Below are 22,463 nucleotides of genomic sequence, written 5' to 3'. Positions count from 1 at the left end.
ACACGGCTAATGAGATCTTGCTTGTGGTGTTTTGTGTAGGCCGACAGCTTGATCACTGACTTACAGCTTTTGACAGAGATGGCAAGAGAGTTGCCCAAAGACAGCATCCGTTCATACGAGGCCATGTACACTGCCAACGAAATGGTCAACTGCATTGACATCAATGACAGGTTGGTCAACTCGGGAAGCATAATCTGGTGGAGATTGAAATCGGCAAGGGCTGAATCTTTACGAGTTGCAACATGCAGTTCTTACTTTAGGTAAATGTGAGTACTCGCAAGAAATCATTCTCCTAAATTTTGAGAATGGTTGCAATAAGGGAATGGTTGCAAGATCTGAATGACAGTAGGTTTGATGAAGATCAGTTAGTCTTTTCAATTTTCATGTTCTTGTAAAGCTTTGTGCACCGATGCTTCCAGGGACTGAAGCAGTTCTTTCGTGTTTGAACAATTGCCTTTACTCCAAAATACATGTCTGCTTTTCACACTTGGTCTGGCAAGGTAACAGCTTTCGTGTGCAGTTTGTAGGAGTACTTAGTCTATAGAAACTCCGTCCTGCAGAAGATGCAGGCCGTACTTCTGGACTATGCTTCTGTGATGCAGTGTTTGCATGTTCAGAAAGAAGGTTATATTGGATTCATTGAATGCGTCATCATTTGCTTTATTGTACTGTCACATAGTGCTGACGGCAGTCGTGCAGTCAGGCAGAAGAAGAAATGCTTCTGAAAGAAATGCTCTATTGGGCTCACTTGCGCCCACAAACAGCTAAATAAATCGGTGGCAGTGATAGCAATGAGCATGCTCAGCGGTCGTAAAGGGACAAAATCATTGCTGCTCTTGATCACGCTCAATTTAAAACTGACAGAGAATTTGAGATATGGCACGCAAAGCAACCTCTACAGTCTCTAACAACGTAGAAACAGCGGCGGATAACCGCAATCATTCAAGATGAATCTGGTCGCAACTCCCATCAGAAAGAAAGTAATAAAGCAGCATGCCAACAGCTTTTAACATCAACACGTAAACGTTACAGACAGTCGTGGCATTTTCAACTCCTTGTGTTGAGTCTTATTTCGTTCATTTCTGAGCCCTCTGTTTGCTTGCTTCCTTGCTCCTCCCAGGGGCTCACTGAAGGCAGCAAAGGAGATGGCCGACCGCTTCTTTGGACAGCGCAATGCAGAAGGCCAGCACACGGTGGCGGCCATTGGGAACTGCCACATTGACACGGCCTGGCTGTGGCCTTATGCAGAAACGAGGCGAAAGTGTGCACGAAGCTTTGCGTCTGCGCTGCTGCTGATGGAGAAATTCCCGGAGTACACCTTTGCTTGCTCACAGGCTGGTGCTCTTTGGCAGCTTGCTTTTCTCGAGCCTTAAAAGCTGCATATAAAATAGTGCAAGGTTTGTTTGAAGAGCTTTCATGTTTGCAGCAGTATGTATAGCTGAGATGATGTAGCAGCCAGTGCTGTGATGTTTGAATTGACAAACCGACCCCTCGGACAGCTGACAAACGTATTAATAATGGTAATGAGGAAAAGAAAGGTGGGGTACTTTGTTTACTCGGGGGACATCGTAACCATGCTGTAAGGAAATGAAAGCGGAAAGAGGGAAAGAGTCACCGTTGGGGAGTGCTTCGGATTAATTTCTGTTTGGGGTCATTTAATGTACAGTCGGCCAAACCCTTAGCTATCTGGTGCGACCGCAGACTTTTCTGTTCTCCTGCATCTTGTGACAGAGAGAGCTTGCAAAAATGGTCAAGATTAAGCATGGGCTCACTGTTGTGCTTAATCTTAACCTTTTTGCAAGCTCGCTCTCTCACAAGGTGCAGGAGCACAGAAAAGTCTGCGGTCGCACCAGATAGCTAAGGGTTTGGCCGACTGTACATTGACATGGCACAGCCGACAGGCGTCTGTTGCATTAATTTCATCGCTTTTGAAATTTCAGCAACTAGTGCCAAGATTTGACCCCACAAACTTGTGCTTATGCTTAGCAGCCGAATGCCAATTAGAAAGTTCTTGTCTTGTATATTTTGGTGAATTAGCGTCATTTTTATGCCTGAAAGGTCATCGTCAATGAGAATCAACCAGTTTAACGTAGATTTCAATACAGCCGTAACTTCCTAGCCTCTTGGCCTAAATGCAAAACTCTGTTGGCCGAAATCATTTATATTAGAGTAGGACCAATTGGTTTAACATTATTCTTGTCTTTTTGTCGGTTGGTGCTTTATTATATTTAAGTAGTATTGGAGAAGCTGCAATATTAGTCTTATTAACAGGTGTTACTGTAGCCTCCTGCATTTTATGTACCCATTATGCATATTTTGTGTATATTTTTTATACATTGTGTCCCCATCAGTTCTTGGGCTACATTAGCTTGCAACTGGTGTCACTGCTGTTGTTTTCCCTGCCTGTGTGGCCTCAAAGAATGTTTCAGTTGCGACATTAAGGATTGCTTCTACCACACATAAATTAAAAAGCTTTTCACTCATGCAGACGCAAGTTTTTAGTGCTGCGTAGTTTGCTTTGTTGAAAGCAGCTTGCTTGGACATTTACACTTCTTGCTCTTCTGTCATTGTAATTAAATAATTTGCAAGCCTCTTTCACGCAGTTACTTGCGCACTTATTAGTTGCAGTGGAAATCACTATATGCATCTTTTGCTTTGCTCTTTTGTAAGAACATTTCTCTTTGTGAGATAGGCCACAGAAACGTATTATGAAAACGGCCGTCATTCAGGCTGAGTCAAGCCTAATAGCCCTTTAATTTATTGACTTTGAAGCATCTGTTTCAGCTTGAATATTGCAGGAAAGTGGAGAAAGACAGGGTGCCACACCAGTACTTTACTGAGTAGGAGAGTGTTGTTCTGACCTCTCAAAACAAGCGAAAAGGGGCTGGACAGGGCCCTGATTTTATCCACGACACACAACCTTGTTTAGCATAACTTTCAGATCCCCAGGAAGAGGCAGACTTTTGGTTTCTGCTGTGAATGTTGCTTTGGTTGTGATGAATTCTCTCCTTGAAACCAGTAGAATGCTGTCTCTAGATTTTTTTTTTTTTCAACAAAGCTGCCTTAAGAATTGGTGGTGCCTAACAGCTGCTATACTGTGTGTCCATAACAAAGTGACATTTCAAGGTTACTTTTGCACAGTGCCTTGCAGGCACGGTTGTGGTGACATCTTATTGCAAGTTTGGTATTTTCGGCTGGTGTCTGCGAATAATTTCTATTGTGAAAGCTGCTGAATTTATTGCTTCCTTAGGCCTTATATTTATTTATTTATTTATTTATTTATTTATTTATTTATTTATTTATTTATTTATTTATTTATTTATTTATTTATTTATACAAATACCTCACAGGTTCCACACTTGGAACATTGTGTGAGGGGAGGGGTTACAATATTTAGCAGACAAAAGATGGTACAAAGTGGAAAGAACAAAAAATAAACAATATTAAATACATTGGACTGCAAACAATGATTACACCGTACATGAAAAAAAAACCGTAATATATTGACACAGAGGAAAAACAGCAAACAAATAGTGGCACTGCATGGATTTGGCAACACATACGAAAACAATTTATGTACAATATCATGGATGCATGAAGGTGGTCAATTCGTTTTTGAAGATTAATGGGTCACGTATGGTAGCAATGCAATCCGGAAGGCCATTCCAACACTTGATAGCACGTGGCAAAGCAGAAGAATTAAACGCGAGTGTTCGGCCGAATAGACGTTGGAAGCTAAGATTATTATGTAGGCGACGTGAAGTGCGCATTGGGCGTGTAAGTGGCAGTGTGGACGCGTGACGACTGTATATTAGTTTCTGTAGTAAGCAAAGAAGTGCGATATCCCTACGTGTCTGTAAACTTGTTAGCGATAAAGATAACTTGATGCTTGTTACGCTGGAATGACGGTTGTAGTCGTGAGAAATAAAATGCGCTGCACGGTTCTGAATTGCTTCGAGTGAATGAATTAAATAAGCCTGATGTGGTGACCAGATGGCTGATGCATATTCGAGTTGGGGACGGACAAATGTTAAGTATGCTAGCTTGCGTGTAGAAACAGGTGCGCTATGAAGATTTCTTATCAGGTAGCCAAGCGTGCGCGATGCTTTAGCAGTTATGCATTGAATATGTTCCGCCCAAGAAAGATTTGAAGTCAGATAAACGCCAAGGTATTTATAGGAAGACGTGCGGGATAGTGTGACACTGTTAAGGGAATAAGTGAATAGCGAGTTTGAATGCTTCCGGCTAGCTGTCATGATTTTACATTTGTCAGTATTAAGTGTCATTTCCCATGATGTGCACCAGTTAGTTACACATTCAAGGTCCTGCTGAAGAATTGCATGGTCAGTGGTTGAGCGGATTTGGCGATAAATTATGCAGTCATCGGCAAACAGTCGGACCGATGATGTAAGATGCGATGGCAGGTCATTTATGAAAATTGAAAATAATAAGGGACCGAGAACACTTCCCTGAGGGACGCCAGAAGTGACGTCACTAAGGGGTGATGAAAAGTTGTTTGTTACCGTGAACTGCTTACGAAAAGATATGAAGTTCCGGATCCAGGAGACAGTTAGCGAATCTAAATTAAGCGACGATATTTTAGCTATAAGGCGACAATGGGCAACACGGTCAAACGCTCTGGAAAAGTCAATGAATATGCAGTCAGTCTGGTAGTTTTCATCCATGTTCTTGAATAAATCACTGGTAAGTTCAATTAGTTGTGTATCACAGGAAAACCCTTTTCTGAATCCTTGCTGGCATGGGAAAAAGAAATCATTGTTCTCGAGATGGCGCGCGACGTTAGATGCAACGATGTGTTCAAGTAACTTACATGGAATACTCGTTAGTGATATGGGGCGGTAGTTATAACTGTGTTTTTGTCGCCAGATTTGTAAACAGGGATTATTTTGCCAATCTTCCAGTCATAAGGAATTTCGCCGGTTGCTAAAGATTGCCTGAAAATATGACACAGAATGATACTAGAGGGATGTATGGTGTGTTTGAGAATTTTTGTATTTATTCCGTCTACCCCTGAGGAAGTTGATACCTTAAGACTGTTAATTAGAGACGCTATGCCTTCTGCTGTTATATCTATTGTAGTCATGAATGGGTAATTGAGTTCTTGGGGTTGAGGTAGGTTGGAATAGTCTTCGGTAGTGAATACTGATGTGAAGTAGTCATTAAACGTGACTGGACAGTTCTCTTGGGGTATTGGACATTTGTTTTCATCAAGCAATGAAATGGTGTCCGACATGGGTGACGGGGAAATTGTTTTCCAAAATTTTGCGGGGTTATTTTTTATGAGCGATTGAAGGTCCTGTGATAAAAATTTATGTTTGGCCTTCCGGATGGCATGGCAGTATGATGCTTCACACAGTCTGTGCTCAGCATGCGCAGAATCAGTGCGCAATCGTTTCGCCGCTCTGAAAAGGCGTTTTTTCTTGTTTTTCAATGCTCGTAAGGAATTGTTATACCAAGGTTTAGATATGTTGACCCGTAATGTTATTCTCGGAATGTGTTTGCGCACCAGTTTCGCTATTTTTTCTTTGAACAAAGTCCAGTTTTCGTTAACAGACCGGGATGAAAAATCACGCACAAAAATTTCGGAGAAATGCTCGAGACAACGATTAATAGCATCAAAGTCAGCCTTCCTGTAATTTAGAATCTGTTTTGGTTGGGTGCGGCGTGAGTAATAAGGGGCATTAATCGATAACTGAAGAAGCTGATGATCACTGAACTTGTCATTATAAGATATATCACTAGCCCTCTCGGGAGCAGATGATAAAATAAGGTCTAAAATATTAGCATCGCGTGTTGGAGCATTGACTAGTTGAACAAAGGAAAAGTCGAGTGTTAGCTGCATGAACTCATTAGAGGCAGATGAATGTGAACATAGGTTCAGCCAATCAATGTCTGGGTAATTAAAATCCCCGAACAAGAAAATGCCAGATTTAGGAAATCTGGTTCGAATAGCCGTGATATTGTCATGTAGGTCAGCGACAAACGTGGCAGGGGAGTCCAGGGGCCTGTAGCAGATGCCTAAGACAGTGTTACCGAGGCGGGATGCTATTGCTACCCATATGATTTCCAGTTCACATGGAATATCCACAAGGAAAGACAAAATGTTATTATTAACTGCAATTAATACTCCGCCGCCCCTTTTGCTTATTCTATCTTATTCTATCTATTCTATCTTATTCTATATATCAGGGAGGAATGCGCAGATGTTGGGCCTACACCATAGCAAAATACTTTTGTTGTGTTTTTATTGCTGCTTACTTTCACAGCTTTGTGTGGCAGAAATCGCTTAGCCGACATTATTAATGAACAGTCTTTTGGATGTCTTGTTGCGTTTCACGCATCATTCTATAGAGTTTTACCAATCGAGCATCATTTTACGTTGCAGGCTCAGCAGCTTTCCTGGGTGAAAGAAGACTACCCGTCACTGTTTGAGAGAATTCAGCAGTACGCAAAGAAAGGGCAGTTCATTCCGGTTGGTGGCACCTGGGTTGAAATGGATGGAAACCTGCCCAGGTGGGCAAGCTGCTGATCTTGGTCTTTGTTTTCTTATAGCCATTTTGCCTGTACAGTTGAACCTTGTTATAACGAAACGGCATATAACGAAATAATGGATACAACGAAGAAGTGACCAGTCCCCTTGGAAGCTCTGTCAATCCGGGCTATAACGAAGTTATCGCTATAACGAAGTAATCGCCAGACCCCTTAAACTTCATTATAACGAGGTTGAACTGTAATGTACAGTTTGGCTGGAGGATTAAAAAAATTTCTACTTGCAAACTGCTCGTTGATTTCCGCCAGAATACAGTAGACTCTCGTTAAGACGAACTCTCAGGTAAGATGAGCAATGTGAGACCATTTGATTGGTTTCCCACAGGACTCAATGTCAAAAAGTCTGCTTAAGATGAACTATACTGGGAAAAGCTCTAGGGCCATTTTTTGCTATAGCGCTTGTTATCGTAGCACAGAGCTGGCCAGATGTTGGCCCCATGTGCATTGCCTGCGGTATAAGGAAAGGTGCATAGTGTGCCTGCTCATGGAGTTGGTAGCAGCTATTCAGCAGAAGGAGCGAGATAAAAGAGAGACGCACTGCTACACTGCTGGGCACCTCCGTAGCTCGCATTTGGAGCAAGGCGGGAAGCAAAAATGTTGAAAAAAAATGCACACACACTCAGATAGCAGCTGCTGTAGGATACAGTTGGAAAAAAATATGCCACGCAGAAAGAAAACTGGGCCAATGTTATGTGAAGTACGAGGACAAGAGCTTGTTTCATACTCGTGTCTTCAGCTCACTTCATGCATAGTGCAATACATGCTGTATTTGTAAGTGTACTCTCTCTCACAAAGGCTTATTCATTGTTTTCATGTAAAATTATATGGACACACCTAGCATGCTCACATTTCTTTTGTAGGGGCACTTCCGTTAAGATGAGCTTCTGATCATCATCATCATCAGCCTGACTATGGCCACTGCAGGGCAAAGGCCTCTCCCATGTTTCTCCAATTAACCTTGTCTTTTGCCAACAGCTCCCACCGTATGCCTGCAAACTTCTTAATCTCATCCACCCACCTAATCTTCTGCCACCCCCTGCTACGCTTACTTTCTCTTGGAATCCACTCCGTTACCCTTAAGGAGCAGCGGCTATCTTGCCTTCGCATCACATGCCCTGCCCAAGCCCATTTCTTCCTCTTGGTTCCGACTAAGATGTCATTAACCCGTGTTTGTTCCCTCACCCACTCTGCCCACTTCCGGTCTCTTAAGGTTACGCCTATCATTCTTCTTTCCATGGCTCGCTGCGTTGCCCTTAACTTAAGCTGAACCCTTTTCGTTAGCCTCCACGTTTCTTCCCCGTAGGTGAGCACCGGTAAGATACAGCTGTTGTACACTTTTCTCTTGACGGATATTGGCAACCTGCTATTGATGATCTGAGATAACCTGCAATATGCACTCCACCCCATTCTTATCCTTCTAGTTATTTCCCTCTCATGATCCGGATCAGCAGTCACTACCTGCCCTAAGTAGACGCATTCCCTTACCACTTCCAGCACCTCGCTTCCAATTGTGAACTGCTGTTCCCTTGCTAGACTATTGAACATTACTTTGGTTTTCTGCATGTTAATTTTTAGACCCACCGTTTGGCTCTGCCTAACTTATTGTATCTGCAGTTCGCCTCCTGAGTGACTCAGCATGGCAATGTACTCAGCGAACCGCAGATTATTTAGGTATAAGACAAACAAATAAGTTTTTCTTAAAGGACTCTGCTGACTGTGCAAGATGCAACATACTGTGCTCTATTTTTCTTGAGAATCACTTCATTGTTGACGATTCCTTTGATTGTCCAGAATCGTTGAGACATTGCTGCCGACTATGACTCCTGTTTGTACAAAAGTGAGCCAAAGTATGAATTTGGTAGGTGGCGTCACCTGCCGATGTCAACCATGCATCCATGCCATGGATCTTGGTCCTACAACAAGGGGAGAGCTTTTCTGTGTGTCGGTTGCTGCGTTCCTTTGCAGACGGCATCACCTGTCAAATTCACCACTTGGCTTGCTTTTGTAACAAGCAGGAGTTGGTCGATAGCAGTTTCTAGACGGTTCCAGACAGTATAGGCCATGATCAGCATCGAGTTGCTTCTCAAGCCAAACAGACCTTAATATACTACTTCATGTACAATATTTGGGTGCAAATAGGCCAGTAGTTCACGTGGATTATTTTTAATCCTCCAGCTGAAGATGAATAGCACTGTACTATGTGGTTGGTGCATTGCGTGAGATGATCAAGGCTGTCTCTGATCACTTGTGGAAGAGTGTGCGGTGCAATTTCTGCCTGCTTGAAATCCATGGAGAGGGAAGCAAAAGAGTCAATTATTGCAGTGGGAGCTGGATACGAATGTTCGCGTGGGTAAATGGTGCTGTGTTATAGTGCTCCTGAAAACTGCTACGCATATGTGCTGGTAAATGATGGTGTTGTGAGAGGTGGCATGAGAGGCAACAAAGCAGCCACTTGTGCCTGTTTTCACGAGATGGGTATGATCGTACACGTTCATTGACTATGTGATCAGCGACCGTCCATGTCTTCAATGCTTACATATTTCTGGTATGTCAGTGCACATTTCATGAATTGAGGACAACACAGCCAGTTATGGAACGGAAAATGATAGGCGTAGTGTTAAGGGACAGGAGAGAGCAGAGTGGGTGGGCGAGGGAACAAACGGGCTAATAACGTCCTAGAAGAGATCAAGAAGAACAGATGAGCTTGAGCAGGGCATGTAATGTGAAGCAAGAGAATTGTAGGTTGTTAAGGGTATCGTACTGGATTCCAAAACAAGGCAAGCACTGCAGGGGGCAGCAGCAAGCTAGGTGGGCGGATAAGTCTACGAGGATGAGGTGGCCGCAGCTGGTCCAGGACAATGTTAATTGGGGAGATATGGGAGAGGCCGTTGTCCTGCAGTGGGCGTAGTCAGGCTGATGGTGACGATTTCATGATTCTTGAAATGCACATTCAGCTCAAGTTTTTTGAGTCCACTACAAACTGATTGATTTATGTTTTGCTGTAGCTGTTAGTACCACAAACAAATCTTGTATATAGGGTACAGCATTTATTTCTGCAATTTCTTTTCCTTAACATGATGTAGTAGTGTAATAGCGGCATAACAGTGAACGTGGTCATGCCAATGACCGTAACTCACTTACATTGCAGTGGAGAGAGCTTTGTGCGGCAGTTCCTGTACGGACAGCTTTTCTTTGAGAAAGAGTTTGGCAGCCAGTGCAAGGAGTTCTGGCTCCCGGACACCTTTGGCTACTCAGCGCAACTTCCTCAGATCATGAGGTAACATTTTCATAGTGCATTCCTTCCAAATCAAGGTTTTCCACTGTGATGTAAATCTACAGTACTGGGCTGTTTACATGGGCTGTTTACAAATCGAAGTAAATAGTATGCACAAATGGCCTTCAGTAAACTGGTAGCACTCATTCGCGATGAAGCTCCCAACATGTGACTGACGAGGTAACGTTATTGTGTTTAGGATGTCTCAAAAAATTTAAAAACAGGCATCAGGAGAAGGATAATGCATGCCTTTGTTGTTTTTCTTTTCTGTTTAACCTTGTTGTTCAGTAGTGCATGCATTGTCGGTGGGATTATCTGAGTTTTATCAAAAGTGAAGAATTCACTGCCTCTTTTAGCTCCTGAATTGGGACTAGCCAGTGGTGCTGGGGTGCTAAGCCAGTTTTCCAGACCAGTATCACTTACTATATGGCCTTCACTGTGCTTTTGCATGTCCTCATCCTTTTCCCTTGCCCTCATCCTCGTGCCTCCCAAACTGTCTCAGTCCGAGTCTGGCCAATAAACATTGGGAGCATCGTATGTGGAGAATTTCTGTAAAACATTGCAAACTGAAGCTGCCTGTAAGTGTGAGAGCATGCTTTAAATGCCATTGGCTACAGCTGCCAATTTTGACGAACTGTTTAAAGCAGCGTGAAAATTTATACGAAGGGTTTTAAATAGCATGGAATGTGTAAATAAATAAATGAGAAATTAGCAGAGAAATTAGAAATTGTATTTACATGAATATAACGAGAGTTTCTCTTTTTCAGATTATGTGCTTCAGAGCACACCCCGCGTATATTCGTAGAATAAGTGCATTTTTTTTTTTTGGCTCTATGTTGACATTTACCACCAGAATAACGAGTGTCTCTTTCTCGTTAGTGTCCTTGTTTGCGCGACCGTTCATTTCATTCACCACCAGGCTTGTGAGCTATGAGGAAACGCCAATTTTCTGATGACCTAGGGGCAAGGCCCACAGCTCACGCTGGCGAAGGAGAGGGTGGTTTTCGGACACAGAAAAATGGTGGTACGAGCCTTTTTGAACACGAAGGCACTGAAAAAGCTGAGTTTGGCAGGGACAGAAAAGTGTGTGAACAGCACTGGACTCGGCAAACACAAAGCTGTGGCAGCATGGCAGTGATGGTGGCTGCAGGTACATGGGGGGCTGTAAGAAGCTTTGTTGTTCTCAGTGATGTGTTTGTTAGTGTGTTTGGCGATGTTTGGTGTGTTGGCGTGTTGACGATGTTGGCGTGTTAAGCCAATAGCATTAATGGTCCTGTTCAGCGGAAAAACTGGCGGCGGCATGAGCGAAAAATCCGGGTTAGAGAAATCCCTAGACGTTACCTTGGGACATCATCATCACCTGCCCATTGTGGTAGGTGGCAATAAAATAAATGATTGGTTATTCAGAAAGAGCAACCTGTATCTCACAAGCCCTACCAGTGGCAGCACCTGCCATTGCAGGGCAGTGGCTTATTGCTTAACCGCTGCATGCATCACTATGCCAGTAATGGTATGAGGACTCCCAGCAATCTATGAGTGTAAAGTAGAGAATGACTGCATATATGGGCATTAACCCCTTAACACTGTTGTGTCATATCTTTAAAGCGAAGCTTTAGTGGCCCCTCCAATTTCTTTTTTTAGATGTTGCCTTGGCAGATATCGACGTATCCTTAGCTTCCGTATTTTTGCGTGCATTTTCCGTTTTCTTGAGCTCTTAATGTGAGGTTGGCCTGAATGGTTTGAGGCCACGTTACGATCATAATAATACTAGTACTGCTAGTAATAATCATAGTAATCGTATATATGTATTCTTTCATTTTTCTGGTGCCTCGAACTCCCCCTAACGTTATATTCATGCCAATACGGTATATCATAGATGTTTGGTGACGGGTGTCTTTGTGGGAGCTTGCTGTACATAATCTAATCTAAGTTTTGCTGTCATTGCTGTCCGTCGACTGACCTGAAAGAACCCATGCATGACCTTTGACTGGTCAGTGCTTCTCATGCTGTGCAGGATCTGTGGTGTCTCCCGGTTTCTCACCCAGAAGCTGAGCTGGAACCTGGTGAACAAGTTCCCCCATCATAGCTTCCTCTGGGAAGGCTTGGACGGCAGCACTGTCCTCGCACACTTTGCACCTGCCGATACTTATGGGGCTGAAGTGCGGGTGGCTGAGGTGATAACTGCATGATTTTCATGCACATTTTGTAACCGCTTGAGCCCTCATTGTCTCATGAGCATTTTTCATGTCTGGTAGTATGTCTTGCTTTCATCTATGGAGCTTCTTGTTTTCTCTTTGACTGCTTAGAAGGCGATGCAGAGTAGGGCAGTGGAATTTACTGTATACATTTGTGTAATGAACCCACTTTTTTTCCACAAAAGTTGATATCAGTTTGGGGGCAGAGTTTATTACACGGGGAAAAAAAGTTTAGAAAGATTTTTTTGTAAGAGTTGAAATTTCATATATGTCCGCCTGCCCACCTGTCCATCTGTTCATCTGCTTGCTCACCTTCCCGTCCGTGCTTCCTTCAACAAAGCGCACAGTCGACAAGTGTCGTCACCATGTCACCAGTGGGCCCGTTGCCGGTGTTCAGCATTGTTCTTTTCAAAAGTGCTTACTGTATCACAATGTGATGTGATGATTTTGATGATTGACGGCACCGGCCAATCACGGTGCAATCGCGGTGAGGTAAAGTGAACATGCTGAACACCGGCCCTTCAGGTCAGGTGTGCTTTTTTTACACGGGGTTAAAAACAGTAACCTCTTACCAGAAAAAGTGAGGGTGGATACATTATGCGAGTGGGCTCATTACGCGAGTAAATATGGTATATTACAGGTCATTAAGAGGATGGCATCATGTCTATGTCATCTCTTAGCATTGCGAGTTTGAAGCCATGTGTGAATTGCTATGTGTATGTCGTAGCTGCATAGGACTAATGCATTATTTAACGATATCATGTAGTTGAGGTAACGGGGTAATTGTCTGTACAAGAGGTGCAGCTGCAAACAATACGAGGATGACAACAGCAGGCACACCTATGTGACTGCTTTTCTTGGTCTCCATGTCGTTTTGTTCTCCTTTATTGATTAATACAGACAAGTTTTCTCACTAGTTTATCATGTGCATATCCTTTAATATTCCTCTTTGTGTCAGAATTTGTGCAAGTGACGAAACTGCCTCCACTGTGAATGCTTGTTTATGCCGGCAGGGACTAGTGCATTTCACTATGTAGCACCACAGAAATCCAGTGCTTGTAGCCTTGCATGGAGAAATCTAGTTGCCAAGAAGGCTTCTCTGTCCTCTTGAGCACCTGCCTCTGTAGAATGCAACTTTTTTGTCCTCCATCAACCGACCAGGTGCTGAAGTCCGTTACAAACCTGGAGGATAAAGGGAGGGTGTCACACAGCGTGCTTCTCTTTGGCCACGGAGACGGAGGTGGTGGTCCGACTGAGGGCATGCTTCGGCGTCGCGAAAGACTGCAAGACGTCAGTGGGCTTCCTAGGTGAGCTGTCGTTCCCCTGTCACGCAGCTTTTGACCAGCCACCATACGTCAGCACACGCACTCATGGGTGCACTCTTATCGCATCACTCACACTCACGTATGTGAGTGACACAAGTGCAAGTGAGTGTGAGTGAGCGGATGTGAGTCTGAGTAGAGATGAGTGGTGAGTGGATGTGAGTTTTTGTGAGTGGCGAGAGGATGTGGATGGTGGGTAGACGTGACAGCGAAGTTCGCCATATGTTCTTTGTGATGACTGTATCTGCTTAGCTTTTTTCATGTTGTTGACAGCTGAGGGACGCAGATATTCACTGCCAAGGGCGCGTGAGGGCGGGGTAGCATGATGGTATCTTTGGACAATCGAAGCAGAGGATTTCACTTGTACGGGAACAGCAGTCTTTCGTTCCTGTTCACCATGGGCGCATGCCTTTCATGGCTGCAATGAGCCGCTATGGGTTATGTCGGGTCCTTTGATCAACATTCGCATTGCCACCGCCAGTAAGATGCATGTCTCTTGTCACGCCTCCTACACAGCTTGAGCTCATATATGCAGAGGTCCAATGCTTGCTGCTGAAATGAATGTCTGCTTATCAGCTGTAATTAGCGCAAGGTGGGATCTCGAGTATTGCAGAGGACGCTTAGGTTTTTTTCTGTGCCCGGGTGCGTGCATGGTAGAGCTCCACACTGGCCGTAATTATTTGATTGAACCTGACCTGGAGCCAGCAGGGCCTTCCATTGCCCGCCCGAGGAAAGTGACCTGCTTGGCATGGCTTCCCGAACTACACCGGCTTGGCTCAAGCCTCGAAACGGCATGAAAATCAAGCGTGCTTTCCAGTAAAACCAGAGGTTGTTTTAATCATTTATTTGAAGGAGCTCTATGGTGCAAATCAGGCATGTGGTTTTTATTTTTTTTTTATACATAGCATGGGGCATGGTGATGCTTGGACGCCCAAGGAGATAGCTAAAATGGCGATATTTAATGTTTTAGTCTGCTCCAGAAGTGCTTGTTTTGTGCCAGTGGTGACGAAACGTAGTGGCGATTTTCGGTAGTGGATATGAGGGGCAACCAAATCGGCTTCTCCCATTTTGTTTGGTTGGACGTACAGTTCGAACTTAATGAAATCAAATAAAAATCAAGCTAGCGGCGACAGTTTTCATTTCGCTTAAAAAGTGTCGTGGAAGCGAGCACTGCTGTTCAAACTGCTGATGCTGACAAGGCAGCTAATGAAAAGCCGTCCGACGGACGCCATAGCTAAAAATGTGACAAGCAGAGAACGGGAGACTGAGGGTGGCTCCCCCTATTGTGGTCCCACCTTTTTGTCGCACCTCTCTTGTTTGCAGCATGCACGCGGAACGACGACGCTGGCAATTTGTGCTGCTGCACACTGCCCTCCCAGCAAAAAACAAAAAAAAAAAAACAATTGACTTAAATCGAAAAATTTCCAGTTGGTACCAATTGCAAATTTCCGATCGTAAATTAGTACTCATTTGGACTAGTTAGGCCAATTGGAATGTGAGCAATAGCACTCATTAGGTCTCATTCAGGCAGTTATTGCATCCAGAAAACTTTTAGAAAATGAACCTCTCAATTAAGCTGTACAAAATACACAATGTGAGAGATATTAAGGTGCAAAAGAAAAACTGATTTGTGAGGTCTGCATGCTGAAAGGCATTCTGTCTTATACCAAGTTTTTGCAAAGCAATTTAAATATGACAACTATACATGCTTTTACGGAAATCAAATCAATCACACATCACACTCAAGTAACAGTATAGCCACACACTTAACATAAGCCCAACACGCATCCACGTATGCAAAACAAGTTTTTGCTCCCACTTATATACCCTGTATGTGGGACTCTTATAAATGGGCTAGCGGCACATACCAGATAAGTGCAGTTATTTAAATTAATTTTGACTGCAGACGTAGCACAAATGATGTAAACAATTAAGGAAATTAAGCAACAGATAGGTCTTACTATAGGAACCATATTAGTTTTGCTGTGTTTATCAAATATTCAAGTGTTCACATGGATACACTAGGTGCAGTTTCACAGACCATTTGGATGCAGTTGGTAAGACCAATGGGGCTCACCAGTTGGCAAAGACTGATCCAACTGAGTATACAATTGGAACGTGACCTACCAATATTAAACTATGTTCACCTGGCACTCAACTTGGACTGTCCAATTGGAACCAGTTGGGAAATAAATTGGTCCAATTGGGAGCTCATTTTGATGGTCCAATTGGAATGCCATTTCATATAGAGCCATTTGGAAACTCATTTAGTCCAATTGGAACCATTTGGATCCAGTTGGGAACCCATTTGGTTCCAATTGTTTTTTTTTTTGGACTGGGCAAGCAGGTCATTAACCGCGTGCAAGCTTCCACTGCATGTGTGCAAGGTGCGATTCTGATTTGTGGTGCCCTGTCTTCGGCATTGGGAGGGAAATGGGTGTATGAAATGCGATTTTGTTTGATCTTTGTATTTTTAATATTGTAAGTATAATAACTTTCGTTTGCACATTCTGATGTTGGCAGTTCTTTCCACATTGATATTGATACGGGAATAAAAGAAGAGGCGGAGAGCGAGCGCGAGCGGCGAGCGCGCGGCTCTAGCACGAGGGATATAGAACGAAAAGCTTGGCCGCCGCCGGTCGTGCTTCGCCGGCTCTCCTCCGTACTGCTGCTATATTTCTCTGGGCGGGCCCGTGGCCACCCCGTGGCACCCCGTGGCATCCCACACCGTAACATTTTGGTGGCAGCGGTGGGATCATGCCGCTCACCCGCTCCCAGAATCAAGCACCCGACGTGCCAGACGACAGGAGTCCACCACCAGCCGATAGCGCCGACGACGCGGCGGCCGGCGCCGCTAGACCTAGGCGCTCGGAGAGGCTCGGCTCTTCGCAGCAGCCGGACGCCGGTGTTGAGCGCCTCCTGGATACAGTCACCCAACGGATGGACGCATGGGAGGCCCGTCTGACTGCCCAGGCTGGGGAGATGGAAGCTCTCCGGCGCGAACTCCGTCGCCTGGTGCCAGCCGAGCCGAGCACAGGTCAGGTGCCTTTGAGCGTCCCCGCCGCCGCTGTTTACGGCACTGCCGTCGCTGGGCCTGCGGTCGTGGCCGCCAATGGCGTGCTCGGCGCGGGTGCGTCCTCGCCGCAGTGTTCGTTGGACGTTGTGGAATTGCCCACATTTGACGGCACCATCTCGTGGGATGCTTACCGCATCCAGCTGGACGGTATTGCGGCAGCGAGAGGCTGGGACGAGCAAATGAAGGCATGGATGCTCGTTGCAAAACTGAGGGGCCGCGCCACCGAGCTGCTGCAGAACGTGCCGCCCGACCAGCTGGGCTCTTACACTGTTCTGGCGGGCCTCCTCGCCGACCACTATGGTGCCTCAGGTCAACCCCGTGTGCAGTACCACCGCCTGCGAGCCCGCCGTCAAGAGCCCGGGGAGACGTACCAGGACCTCGCCGCCGCCATTGAGCGCCTGGCTCTGCAGTCGCTGCCGGGAGCGCCTCAGAACGCCGTGGCCCTGGTCGGCACCGAGGCGTTTGTCAACGCCATCCGACTCCCCGAGGTGCAGCGCTTGGTCCGCTCTGGCCGTCCTGATTCCGTCCGCGCCGCCATGGCGCTCGCCATCGAGGCGGAATTGACTTTGCTGGCCACGCGGGGGTCGCCACCGTCTGCCGAGCGCAGCGTCCGGGTGCAGGCTCCTCGGTCCGCAGCCCCAACTGCGGCCTCTATCCGACGCCTGCGTAACGACGTCCGCATGACCTGCTTCCGCTGCGGCCTGCGGGGACACTACGCGAGGGACTGTGCCGGCCCTCCAACGTCGGGAAACGATTTGGCGTCCGTCCCCACACTCCTTCGTTCTCCGCGTCCCCTCCTTTCGTCGGCTCCGATTACCACTGATGCTCCTTACGTGCTCGTCGACGTCGCCCTGCTTGACCGGCACGTAAAGGCCTTGGTTGACACTGGAGCGGCTGTCAATGTACTGCACAAATCGTTTGTTGCTAACGCGCCCCACCTGCTTCTGCCAGCCGCCAAAACCCGGCTCTTAACTTTTAACGGCACCCCTGTGGAGCATGTCGGACGTGTCGTCGTCAACCTGACAGCACTCGGAAATACCATCTCCACCGAGTTTGTTGTCGCAGACAGCCCTATTTGGCCAGTGGTCCTCGGGTGCGGGTGGTGCCAGCAAGCCGGAGTCGTCCTTAATTTTACTAGAACCAAACCACGGGCGAGCCGAACTCTCTGTGGGCCGGGCTGGCTTAGCCGGGTTTCCAGCCTCAATGTCGCCCTGTGGCAGTCCCTGGTGTCGGCGACCAAGCGTGCCTCAGCATCTCTGCGTGACCTCGCGACGAAGTGGCCGTGTCGAGTCAAGCCGTTCGACGTCACTACCGTGACTGTGGCGTCCGCTGTGACCCTGCCACCGGGTGCGGCAACGTGGGTGTATGCCAAGCTCGACAGTCCGGTCACAGCAGACGTGCTGTTCGAACCCATCCGGTGTTCAGCTCCAGCCCGTCAGATGACCTCCCCTCGAAGCCTTCTGCCTGTGCTCAAAGGAGAGGCCCACGTATTTATACTCAACATCAGCAGCGTACCTCTCGCGCTGACTCCCGGCACGCAATTGGGTACAGCCTCAGTTTTGGACCCCGGGTCACCAGTGGCGTCTCTGCAACCTGAAGCCCCGCCTCGCCACCCTCCAGCGCCGGCGATCCTATCATGGGAAGAATTTAACTTTGGACCCAGCCTGACCTGCGCGGAGCTCGCCTCTCTGAAGGCCTTGCTGCTCGAGCATCGCAGTTGCCTTGCTCTCAGCGCCGGTGAACTCGGGTGCACTTCCTGGGCTCAACACCGGATCAACACCGAAAACCGCGGGCCCGTTCATCACCAACCTCGCCGTGTAGCGCCAGCCGAACGGAGAGTCATCCAGCAGCACGTGTGCGACATGCTTGACCAGGGAATCATTGCCCCTTCTTGTAGCCCTTGGTCCTCCCCTGTCGTCCTTGTGCGCAAGAAGGATGGAACACTCCGCTTCTGCGTTGACTATCGGAAGCTAAATGCTATTACTAATTGCGACGTGTACCCGCTGCCTCGCCTCGACGATGCGCTTGACCGCCTGAAGGGGGCCCGTTATTTTTCCACGCTAGATCTGCTCTCGGGCTACTGGCAGGTGCCTGTTCACCCCGATGATGCGGAAAAGACGGCTTTCGTGACTCCCGACGGCCTTTACCAGTTCAACCGTATGCCCTTCGGTCTCTCGAACGCTCCAGCCACCTTCCAGCGTCTCATGGACCGGGTCTTAGGCCATTTGAAGTGGACTATGGCGTTGGTCTACCTGGATGACGTAATTGTCTACGCGGCTACATTTGAAGAACACCAGAGACGCCTCAAACTCGTCCTCGAAGCCCTTACCTCTGCTGGGCTTCGCTTAAAACCAAAAAAATGTTTCTTCGGTTTCGCGGAGGTGACGTACTTGGGTCACGTTGTGAGCCGGCATGGCATCCGTCCCGACCCTGAAAAGCTAAAAGCGCTTACAGCTTACGAAGCTCCCACCACCGCCAAGGAGCTCAAAAGTTTCCTTGGATTTGCTTCGTATTTCCGTCGTTTCATTCCGGACTTTGCCAAGCGCAGCGCTCCATTGACCGCCCTGCTGAAGAAGAATGCACCGTGGAGTTGGACGCAGGCCCAACAGCTCGCGTTTCTTGACGTCAAGCACGCCCTCCTCGAGCCTCCTACATTGGCCCATTACGACGAATCGGCCCCCATCGTCCTCCACACGGATGCCAGCCAAGATGGGCTCGGCGCTGTCCTCCTGCAAGAAGACGAGTCTGGTGACCACAAAGTCCTAGCTTATGCCAGCCGCCAGCTTTCCGACGTTGAGCGCCGCCGCCACTCTTCAGAACTCGAGTGCCTCGCCGTTGTCTGGGCCGTCGAGAAGTTCCGTCCCTACCTGTACGGCCGTCACTTCACCATAGTCACGGACAATAGCGCTCTCACTTGGCTGCAGTCCGCCAAACATTTGAATGCCAAGATTGCACGCTGGTCCCTGCAACTTCAAGAGTACAATTTCACAATAGTGCATCGGCGCGGCTCTGCCCATCAAGATGCCGATTTCCTTTCTCGCCACCCTTGTTCCGTGACGGCTTTGACGGACCTGAGGACTGCACAAACGCAAGATCCCGCCATTGCTGCCATAATCCACTCCCTTGGCACCGCCGCCGGCGCAGGCCTCCGCCAACTACGCCGGGTCTATCGAATGAGGGACAACCTCTTGTGTCATGTGAAGCGGCTCCGTGGTCGACCACCCATCTGGTTGCCAGTTGTGCCGGCAACACTGCGGTCGCAAATCTTGCGCGGCTTACACGACGCTCCCACGGCTGGTCACCTTGGTCGCGGCAAGACCTACGCACGAGTGTCGGAGCGGTTTTGGTGGCCTAATATGTCCAGAGATGTCAAGGAATACGTGGCGTCCTGCCAGACATGCCAGTACAGAAAACCGTCCACAGGTGTAACCAAGCCACCCCCACAGGCTTTTTCGCCACCAAGTTCACCTTTCGAGCTGGTTGGACTGGATCATTTGGGCCCGTTTCCGAAGACGCGTGCCGGCAACCGGTACGTTCTGGTTGCGATCGACTACTTCTCCAAGTGGGTCGAAGCACTGCCCGTTCCAGACACGTCGTCCGCTCATGCCGTCGCGTTTGTGGAACAGCATCTCGTTCTTCGGCACGGTGTTCCCCGGCGCCTCATCACGGACCGTGGGAGCTGCTTTATGTCCCATGAATTCGAGCGAGCCCTCCGCTCCTTCGGCATTGCGCATTCCACTACATCCGTCAATCATCCGCAGTGCAATGGCCTCGTGTAGCGTGTTAACCGTACCCTCACGGATATACTCGCATCCTACGTCGCTCCGTCCCGCACAAACTGGGATCGTTTTGTTTCTGCTGCAGCTTTTGCAGTCAACACTGCAGCGCAAGAAACAACGCATGTGACGCCGTTCTCAGTCGTCTATGGCAGAACGCCCTCCATCCGTCTCGACGCGCAGTTGGGCCTTCCCCATCCTACTGCGTCACCAACTGAATCTGCTCAACGACTTCATTCCGCCCGCCTCGACGCCCAGCGCAACCTCCTCACGGCTCACGCGCGTGTGCAAGCGGCCAACGCGGCAGCACCACCACATCCCCCCTTCCGGCCCGGTGACTTGGTCCTCGTTCGCCGCACCATCCGTGCGACTGGCCGTGCCGCAAAGCTCTTGCCCCGATACCGCGGCCCTTACCGTGTCGTTGCCCGACTCGGCCCCGTGACATACCGCCTCGAAGACCTGCCAGAGCATCGACCATGCGGTGTGCACCACATTTTCCCAGAGCATGTTTCAAACATGAAGCGATATGTCTACGGCGCCTGCGGTGACTCCGACTTAGCTACCGGGTCCTCATCAGTGCCGTCGTCGCCTGCTGGCTCCATGCCTTCCCCACGCAATGCAGTCCCATAAACGGATCGCCGCTCAATATGCATAAAACTCCCTGAAGTTAGCCTAACCGGTGTGGGACCTTCTTCGGCGACTGCAGACACCTTCGCCCAGCTCACACACTTCGAATTCAACGAAGACTGTGACCGTTTCCTATCTGCGAGCCCACATTGCATCGCCCCAGGAAACCCTGCATCAAAGCACGGCCTGACTTCTCCGCCCCCCCCCCCCCCCCCCCGGTGGAAAGGTGATACGGGAATAAAAGAAGAGGCGGAGAGCGAGCGCGAGCGGCGAGCGCGCGGCTCTAGCACGAGGGATATAGAACGAAAAAGCTTGGCCGCCGCCAGTCGTGCTTCGCCGGCTCTCCTCCGTACTGCTGCTATATTTCTCTGGGCGGGCCCGTGGCCACCCCGTGGCATCCCACACCATAACAATATCTAGACAGCATGGGGAACCCTTGAACCGGATACTACGATTTCATCGAAGAACTTCTGGATTTGGCCTTTTTGCAGTAAAATGGGCCTTTTTCCAGTAAAATCCTGCGCGAGGGCAAAGCCTCCTTGTCACCGTTTCCGAAGGGCGTGCACTGCTAAATGTCTTCCCTAACCACATTTCCTATACCAACGATGCAACGGACTGCGGGACAATAATTAAGTGCAGTGTTAGCACATCCTATGCCAAGGCAGATGTGCATGTGGCCACCGCACGCACCGGCTTCGAGCGAGTACACCGCGCTGGTTTCTCAAGCATTCTTCAGGACGTACTAAACGGCAAGCATGTCCGCAGATCAGTGACGCATACATGCTCTGGTTAGACGAAACCAGCCTTACTCTTAGCTATTATACCCCAAAGTAAGCCCAAGAGGTTGTTGCAAAGGGATTGATAATGGCCACTCCCCCATGCACCCCATTTTCCATGGGGCAAATCTGTACTTGTGACCCATTCCAGACATTTTCGTTCTGTGAAGGAATGCACTTGATCTGCTCAGAAACACTTGATTTCCCATGCCACGAAAAGTATTCGTAATCACCATAGGCACCCTATGTGCTGTCACTAAACAGGCACTCATCATCTCAGCGGGAAGCATGGAGCACAATTGCGTTACATTGGTTCGGGCAATGCAAGACGCATAATAAGTGACCACCTCCTTCGAGCAGCAAAACTAAAAATTGAAGAACCAGCCTGACAACGCCGCACGTGGCTTATCACTACATCTGTGCTGACCACTCTATGCTAGGGGAGCCATGAGCGTCTTCGTTCATGGCAGTAAATCTCATTCAAACTTCACAGTGAGTGAATGTGAGTTTGTATGGGTGGATGCGAGTGTGAGTGAGTGGATGCATGTATGAGTGGACATGAGTGTGAGTGATTGGTTGTGAGTGCAAGACTGCCTAAGTGGGAATGTAAGTTAGTGGTTGTGAGTGGACATGAGTGTGAGTAGTTGTGAGTGCAAGACTGCCGAAGTGGGAATGTAAGTGAGTGGTTGTGAGTGGACATGAGTGTGAGTAGTTGTGAGTGCAAGTTGGTGTGACTGTGAGTGCAAGTGAGCAGTTGTGAGTATGAGTGGCTGTGAGTGCAAGTGAGCAGTTGTGAGTATGAGTGAACATGAGTGTGAGTGAGTGGTTGTGAGTCAGAGTGGACATG

General features: G+C 47.9%; 1 protein-coding gene across 2 annotated transcripts in view; it reads left to right on the top strand.

The window, feature by feature from the left end:
• LOC144094105 (alpha-mannosidase 2C1-like) overlaps positions 1-22,463 on the top strand; it is a 72,967-nt gene that overhangs the window by 5,524 nt on the left and 44,980 nt on the right. Inside the window, exons 4-9 of one of the 2 annotated variants that reach the window (XM_077628016.1) lie at positions 67-170; positions 1,121-1,334; positions 6,407-6,534; positions 9,719-9,847; positions 11,859-12,018; positions 13,201-13,346. In XM_077628016.1, the coding sequence (XP_077484142.1) occupies positions 67-170; positions 1,121-1,334; positions 6,407-6,534; positions 9,719-9,847; positions 11,859-12,018; positions 13,201-13,346 (881 nt within the window). Of the gene's footprint in view, positions 1-39; positions 171-1,120; positions 1,335-6,406; positions 6,535-9,718; positions 9,848-11,858; positions 12,019-13,200; positions 13,347-22,463 lie in introns of both variants that reach the window. The other variant, XM_077628015.1, reaches the window with a different exon arrangement.

Source organism: Amblyomma americanum, chromosome 6 (assembly GCF_052857255.1).
Source record: "Amblyomma americanum isolate KBUSLIRL-KWMA chromosome 6, ASM5285725v1, whole genome shotgun sequence".
Classification (NCBI taxonomy): Eukaryota; Metazoa; Arthropoda; class Arachnida; order Ixodida; family Ixodidae; genus Amblyomma; species Amblyomma americanum.
This window is presented reverse-complemented; position numbering and strand designations above follow the sequence as displayed.